Below are 8,404 nucleotides of genomic sequence, written 5' to 3' on the forward strand. Positions count from 1 at the left end.
TAGCCTTATTTATACATCATTCGATTCGTTTATGCGATTGCCACACTTTACAATAACTTTCATCGACGTTAAAAAATATTTGAAGGAAATAAAAATCAAAAACTGCAAAAAAAATATATTTCCAAGCGCGCTGTCATTCCGAACATCGTTGCGTAGTGCTTCTACTCGCCACCAGGATGCGTGCACATTTCTGTCGAATCTCTCATCGCGATCAAAAGCTCAAAAATTCCGACAGGTGGCGCAAAGCATCGAAGAATGACGATTCAAATTTTCGCTGTTCGGTTACATAGGAATACAAACTTAAAATTGAATTTACAGCTCATAGAACAACTTTTGAGAAAAAATTCAAGTAGTACGATTGTTAACTCTTTGCCCTCTATAAATTAACGCAATAAAAAAAATTGAAAAAAAAAATTGAAAAAATAATATTGTTTAAAATGATAGAGCATCAAAAGTTAACAAAGTATCAGCTCGAATTTTTGCTCAAAAGTTGTTCTCAACGCTGGAATTTAACAAAACAGAATTCGCATACATAACCTCAAAGGGCGAAAATGTCAATCGACATTGAGGTTTTGCAGCGCGACTGTGTTTCAAATGTAGGTGGCGCCAAAAAGAGGTTACTTGACTAAAATCGTATGCATTTCTGCCAGATTGAAGAACAAAATCGATCATTTCTCATGATTCCCTGCATCAATCTTAATGAAACTGGTTGCAAAAGACGAGGAAATTTTTTTGCCTCAAAATAATGAGCATCAATTTTTGGGCGCACAAAAATTGTGAACTTTTTCTTTAAAAAAATTGTTTTGGAACACGAAAAAATTAGTTTCCCCGTATATATCAATGAAATAACCAGTTATATAGGTGATAACAGATGTGTTAACGTATATTAAACAATTTTTATTGATATTTGACAGACTTTCTTGCCAAATAGTCGAAATTACTATCATTTTCTAAATATAAAGTTTTCTCATAGAAAAATTAAACAAATATTGGAAAGTTGTACACCAAAATGTTGGAAATAATTTTTCTCATCTGAATCCGGCATAAGTTTTATAAAAAATGTTGATTTTGAAGGTGAAAACACATTTTTTCAAAAAATCATAGGTTTACGCTATTTGTTAATAGGTGGCGACATGTGTCTTTTAGCTTTGTTGCAAATTCTCTATTCTTCGCTCTGTTCTGCTACTCAACACTAGGTGTCGCCTGTCGTTTGGCTCTTGAACGGCAATAGAGTAATCTACGTGCGCATGTATTGCGTGTACGTACACGAAAAAGATTGAGGTTAAATTTTGTCCGGACAGCAAAATCAAATGGTGCGCTAGTGTGTGTACGCGAAACGTCATAAAGCTCTATAGACCTAATGGTTTTCTTGAATTTCGTGTTTCTTACAGGAAATGTAATAAAATAAATCTTTCTTTTAAATTACCCGACACCACTTGGGAATTTCTTGATTTTCGTGAATGTTGCGTCACAGGATGCGCGAGTAAGTTTTTTTTCTAATAATTGAAACTACTTCGGTTAATTTAACTTCAACTAAATCTGACACCGTCAGCTACAAAAATGTTGTGTTATTTTCTTTGTTTCTAATATGTTTGTTTTTTCTTCTCTCAAATATTTTGTCTGCGATATTATTGAGAGATTCGACAGAAACGTGCACGCATCCTGGTGGCGAGTAGAAGCACTACGCAACGATGTTCGGAATGACAGCGTGCTTGGAAATATTATTTTTTTTGCAGTTTTTGATTTTTATTTCCTTCAAATATTTTTTAACGTCGATGGAAGTTATTGTAAAGTGTTGCAATCGCATAAACGAATCGAATGATGTATAAATCATAGAGGCTGAGTTAATTTTTCATGTTTTTTCCTCAAATTTACCAAAAAGATCTTTTGAAAAATTGATTTTAATAAGATTTATTTGATTGATAATGCTCCTTATGTGTGTATTATTGATCGAACAAACTATTAGAGTCATATTACAGCATAATTACAATAATTTTCTCAAAAAATTGCTAGTTATTCGAATTTTTCCAAAAATTTCCAAAAAATCACCAAAATGCCTTTTTGAGGTCAATATTTTGGTCAAACGGGAAGAAAAGTAAAGTTTAAACACTTTTACATAATATTTCATCATTACTTTTAACTTTTGCAACATTTAACTCAAGTTATCCAAAATATCGATAATCTTTTCAGAAAAATCGTTTAAATAAAATACCAGTCACAATTAATCACTACAAATCACCACGCATTATGATCGTTAGCGAAATTGCCACACTTTGCAATACCCCACTTTTCTGAAAATGCTTGATTTTTCATTATAAACGCGATTTTTCCCTAAAAACTGCTCAAACTGTATGGGGGCTGTCATTCCGAACACCGCTGGAACAACAGCGAACCTAGCGGAAAAAACGTCGTCGAATTCTTCAATTGAAAGGTCCGCTATTACGGGGTTTATCTTCCGGTACCCCCTGAGGTCGCTCGTGGTACCCCTAGGGGTACTTGTACCCCAGGTTGAGAACCACTGGCTAGGAGGTCGAATTAAGATGTTCATTTTTCAAGTGATTGTTTAGCCTTACCTCAGTAAAGCAAGGTGAAGACGGCAAAAATCTACAACGTGCTCGGAGTTTTCCACTAACGTAATCCCACTTGGTTACGCTGATAACGTTGGCCGAGGTCAGTTGATTTTTTTTTCGTTCGGCGGGTTGCCTACTTGTTGGCTCATTTTTTCGTAGTGCGGATTGCCTACTTGCAGGCTATTTTTCGCGCGTGCTTCTCGGATTGACCACCCAGATGGCACCACCTGTTTGACAGTTCAAGTTTCCGGGCCGAAAAGAGAGAAGACTACAGCGAAAACGAAATAGAAAATCTCTCTTTCCGGCATCTTGTAAGGTTAGTGGTGGAACGCATTGAGTGCGCTCTCCGCAAAAATAGTTAAATTTTAGCGATAAATTGTGAGTGCAAGTGAATTTGGCTTCGACGAAACGGTTCCACGGATTGTGCGCCGTCCGGGGAGTGAATTTGTGGCCGCCGTGCGGGTGGAATTGCCCGAAAAAGTGCAACTTAAAACTTGGTGTTATTTTCGGTGCGGTGCGTGGAAGACGAACTATCAACAAATGCCAACCCGCTGGGCGAGAAGTGTGGGACCACTGATGAATGGGGCTCGGAGAACCCGTCACCGCACGGAAGTCACACTTTTTAGTTTCGGAGGCCACTTTCACAATCCGACGGAGCATTCGAGGCCAAATTTCTCGCTGCCAGTGCAAAAACCTGTTATTGTTTTCCTGTCGGTAACCTCAAAGCTAATCCGGAGTTTGTACCGTTTTTTTGTCGTTGTAGAGAAATCCAACAAGATGGGACGCTACGCCAAGGAACCTGATAATCCAGCGAAGTCGTGCAAGTCACGCGGATCGAACCTCCGGGTGCATTTCAAGGTGAGTCTTTCTGGAAGGGGTACTTTTTTTTAGTCCGTAAGCTACCTGTCATTCCGTTCGTTGGAGTTGCTTTCCATTCTAAGTTTAAAGTTACTAAATTGTAGTAGAAAATCCTTTATCGAGATGTTAAAAGTGCAACATGGAGTTAAACTTTCTGTGAAGTTCATGGTTTCACGCTTGAGTTGCCCAAAACGCCTAAACATGTTTTAATCCTTGATTAAGTTTCTTTAGGGGTCCTTCAGACAAATCGGAAAGGCACGATTTTCGCACAACTCAATTTGAAACTAATTCTGCAATTTTATATTTGAATGTCAACATTGGCAAAATAGTTTTTACTAAACCTTTTTAAAAGCAAAAAAAACAAAATTAAACTTTTTTTAAAATGCAGAAAATTAAAAATTATTTTGTGTGTTTCCCTAACTATTTAAAACACATAACTTATAAGACCTTTTAAAAACTTACCCGAGAAATATACCCGCACGCAGAAAAATAAGATATGGGTCATTCCACCCACTAAAAAGGACAAATTCGAAATCGACTTTTTATAATCATGCTCAAATTTGGCGGAGCTGGTTTATACCATCGAAATATGCAAGAAGTCCGAATTGCAGCAAAATTAACAAAAAATATAAATATTGAAATAACTAGCCATAGTTTCAGCATTTGCATGGAAAAAGTGTTTTGAAATGCATTTTACGCTAGTTCAGTTGTTCAGCAATTCAGCAATTCAGCAATCATTAATTAAAAAAAAAGATTTAACAAAAACAAAAATTTCAGCAAAAAAAAAATAAAAAAATTAAATCCTCTCAAACATGCAAAAAATGATTCTAAACGCAGGGAAACGTATTTTAAATTTATTTCAGCTGATTGTACTTATACATTTCCATTGAAATTTTGAAGCTTTTGAAAAAAATATTTTTTGCCCCCTCTAAAAAACTTTAAATAAAATTTGTACCAGCCTCAAAACAACTCTAAAATTCAGCAAAAAAATTATGGTTATTAAATCGCATTCAATTATGTATTTGTTATGCTGAAATTCAGGGTGGCCACTCAAGTCGGGAAATCGGGAAAGTCGGGAAAAAGTCGGGAATTCGCCAAAATCCGCAAAAAATCTGGAAAAAGTCGGGAATTTATGATTTTTTGTCAAAAAGTCGGGAAAAGTCGGGAATTCTAAGCATACTTGTTTGAAAATTTTTTTTTAACTTGAATTATTTTGTAATATTCTGTGCAATTTTCAAATTGAATTCGCTCAATTCTACTTTAGTAACATACTTATAATTTAAGGTTCTTTTCACTATTTCAATATATTTGAGTATGGAAAAGCTGTTTAAAACATTCAAAATCTTAATTAGTATTGGAGTCTTTGACACAGATCTTCATAATATTTTTCATGAATCATTTGATCTCTATTAATTTTTGGTTATCAAACAAGAGGTTAAGTTAATGATAAACTAATATAAAAATAGAGCTTAATGGCCAGCTTAGAGTTATGATTCTATTTCATTTTGTCACATAGATTGAATATTTGAAAACAGATTCCAACTTGAGTTTGGCAATGGTTTTTTTTGGCAAATATTTTTAATTGTTTAAATAAAAATCCAAAACTTAAAAACTTTTTTTACGTTTTGAAAACATAAAGAAAATTTTGAAATTGCAAAAAAAATAATCCAAAAAAGTTGGAGTTATTGCGAAACTGTTAAAAAAATTGTCTCTTCAAACATTTTGCTTGAAATAAGTGGTAAACATAAAATCATATCAAACTGAATGTTCATTGAAAAAAACAGTTAAATACTGACCACTATACAAATTAAAATTGAAAAAAAATATATCAAAAATTACAAAATTAAAAAGGGAACATGGCAAAAACATTTTTTTATAAATTCCTTGACATATTTCTAAATCCTTTGAATGAATAGTATCAGCAATTATGTTTTAATCATTCTCTGATTTCAAATGATGATGAAGTTTTAAAAATAGGAACAACATTTTAAGTTCAATTATCTTTGATCTTTTGTCATTTCCAGATGAAACGAAGTATCAAAAACTATACTTTTGCCAATTTAAAAAAATACAAGGAAGTTATAAGTATTGTTGAACTTTCGATATTTTTTTCAAAGACTAATTGTTTGTGTTTCTACTCTGAATCATAATAATTAAATTCCATTTTTGAAGTTTTTTTTAAATTGTTGTTTAGTTTGTGTATTTACAAAAAATGCCTATATTTGGATTATTTTTAAATTCATTTATTTTTTTTGTGGTTAATATTGACTTTTCTTATAGAAAGTTTTTTGTTTGAAATCATTCTTTAGATAAGAAATGCGTATTATTTGAGCATTCTGGAAAAGTCTGGAAAAAGTCGGGAAAAAGTCGGGAATTTGAAAATGGGATTTGAGTGGTCACCCTGTGAAATTGCAATTCAAAATTTGGTGTGAAAGAAGTAAAAAATCTTCGAAGTGGCTTATTATACACAGGTTTAAAATTTCCTAAATAATTTGATTGATATTAGGTCTTTGACACTTCAAACTACAATTTTGTCTGCTTTCCCCCCTCAAAATAACACTTTTTTCATCTCTTTTCCTTCCAGAACACCCGCGAAACGGCGCTAGCCATCAAGAAGATGCCGCTGCGTCGCGCCCAGAAGTTCCTGAAGAACGTCTGCGAGAAGAAGGAGTGCGTGCCGTTCCGTCGCTTCAACGGGGGCGTCGGCCGTTGCGCCCAGGCCAAGCACTGGAACACGTCCGTCGGTCGCTGGCCGAAAAAGTCCGCCGAGTTCCTGCTGCAGCTGCTCAAGAACGCCGAGGCGAACGCCGACTACCGCGGTCTGGACGTTGACCGGCTCGTGGTGGACCACATCCAGGTGAACCGCGCGCCGTGCCTGCGCCGCCGCACGTACCGCGCCCACGGTCGCATCAACCCGTACATGTCGTCGCCGTGTCACATCGAGCTGTCGCTCACCGAGAAGGAGGACGTCGTGACCAAGACCGCGGAGAGCGAACCGGCGAAGAAGAAGCTGTCCAAGAAGAAGCTGCAGCGGCAAAAGGAGAAGATGATGCGCAACGAGTAAGGGGTCGTTGGGGTTTCTCTTTTTAAGGCTTAAGTTTTCTGGACTGGAAGTGTGCTGTAAATGCGAGGAAAGAAGTTCCGAGAATACAAAGTTGGAAGGCGTAAGAAAAGTAAGTTGCTGGTGCGTTTTTGTTTACTTCGGAGAAAGTTGAGAAAACGTCCCTATCATTGGTTTCCCATTAGTTTTCTCTTCTATTGCGGACGACAAGTAGAAGCTAGTAAACTCGACTTTCAACTATTAGATCTTGTTTCGAAGGAATACCGTAGCAGTAGGCAACGATAACACCCGTTTGGTTTGTAACGAAAAATCTGAGTGTTACTCGAGGAACCTTTGTTGTTTTACGTACTGCGTGGAGCCGACCCTCTGCGAGCTACTTGTGAAGCGAACAAAAGTGGCTGTGGCACCTGCACTGCAAATAGAAGTTGACGAACCGACGCCGCCGCCTCTATCTCCAAAATGATCTTTTGCTCAGGTGAGGTTACTATTTCCGGGATTGAGGAACAGGCACAGTTCCAACCTAGAAATGTAGGCATTTCTAGTGTGTGCGTATGAGTGAACTTACAAAATGTTTAGGGAGTTGGGCAAACCGGTTCAGCCAGCTGTTGTCGAGTACGTGATTTGGGCAGAGGGTCTGCTGGACAACAACGAAAAGTCACCGTTGAGTGCCTGCTTATGACGCGAAATGTTTCCTAAAAAGCGTATGCATAAGACATTTCTCTAGTCGCAAGGAAAGATCTCGGTCTCCGTTTTGGAAGGTGAAGCAGTTTCTCATCCGTCGGACCTGGCGTAACGCGTCAAAACCAGTTGAAATGTTTAAGCAACGTGATGATAGTAGATCCTCTCTAACATCTACGAACTGATGATTTAAATACAGCACAAAGGACCTTTCCATAATCTGTACATTGAAGATCGTACTAGAAAATGGAAAGAACCAAATTACATGCCCGAGATGTTTCAGTCACCTCGTGGTCCAAATAGCGCGCGCAATTGTTTCTCTCGTGCGAGCGCCACGTGTTTTCTCTCCCAGTATCGGAACCATCTCTCCAAATCTCTGGCTCCGTTTGTTTTTGTTGTTGCCGACGATGCGATGTCTTCGGCCGTTCCGGCGGCCGCTCCGGATGTTCGCACATATTGGCGACGCCTGTATTGGTGCATCGACCGCGGTGGTGATGATTTCGCAGTTTTAAAATCTCGTCCCGATCTGCGGAGTTGGTGCACTTTTGCGAGTGAAATTTCGAATTTTGGTGGAGTCTTGCCTGGTGAAGGTGCGAAAGCGTAGGAGATTTACGTTTCGACAGTGAACAGCGAAGAACGGGGTTTGCAACAGTCTTGAGTATAACTTCAGGCGATTTGTTGTGCACAATAAAGAATCGCAATCGATGGGATTCAAGAACAGGACAAGGAGACGGTGGCCGTGAAAAGACGAGAAGTGAACCAAGAATTATTATAGAAGTGGTCGCAGCACGTGAGTGAAGGAAAACCTTCTGTTTTGCAAAATCTCCCAAGAGAGGGAGCGCAAAATTTACGCCTGTTTGCGTGCAATCGTACGCACGCACGAGAGCAAGAGCAGTATTGCATACATTCCGGCGCGCTAGATTTTCGATAGCATGTTTGGCTGTTGGTGGTGAGAAGTCGCTCTTTCTTGATTCCTTCGATGACCGTGCTGGTTGTTAATCGTCCCGTTGGATTCGTCCTTGCCGTTCAGCTGTTTCGTGATTTCGGAGTTTCGCGATAGGAGGTCGAAGGTGTGTGCGTGCCACTGTCAGGCTGAAGGCTCCTGCCGGTCGTGTTAAATGTTAGAGAACCACGCTGGATAGGTGCGCACCACACCGTTCAGGACTCGAGGGTAAGTTTTGAAATGCTTTCAACAATCGCAAAAGAACCGTTGGATATTGTTGCATTGTCGTATTTT

At 38.2% G+C, this 8,404-nt stretch overlaps 1 protein-coding gene across 1 annotated transcript; it reads left to right on the forward strand.

Moving 5' to 3' along the window:
- Window positions 1-3,333: 3,333 nt before the first annotated feature.
- LOC120413062 (60S ribosomal protein L17) lies at window positions 3,334-6,605 on the forward strand. The gene is made up of 2 exons (XM_039573764.2): window positions 3,334-3,428; window positions 6,013-6,605. Exons 1-2 carry the CDS (start codon window positions 3,348-3,350, stop codon window positions 6,490-6,492), a joined length of 561 nt encoding a protein of 186 aa, XP_039429698.1. The 5' UTR covers window positions 3,334-3,347; the 3' UTR covers window positions 6,493-6,605.
- The last annotated feature ends 1,799 nt before the right edge of the window (window positions 6,606-8,404 follow it).

The sequence above is a fragment of the Culex pipiens genome, chromosome 3 (assembly GCF_016801865.2).
Source record: "Culex pipiens pallens isolate TS chromosome 3, TS_CPP_V2, whole genome shotgun sequence".
Lineage (NCBI taxonomy): Eukaryota > Metazoa > Arthropoda > Insecta > Diptera > Culicidae > Culex > Culex pipiens.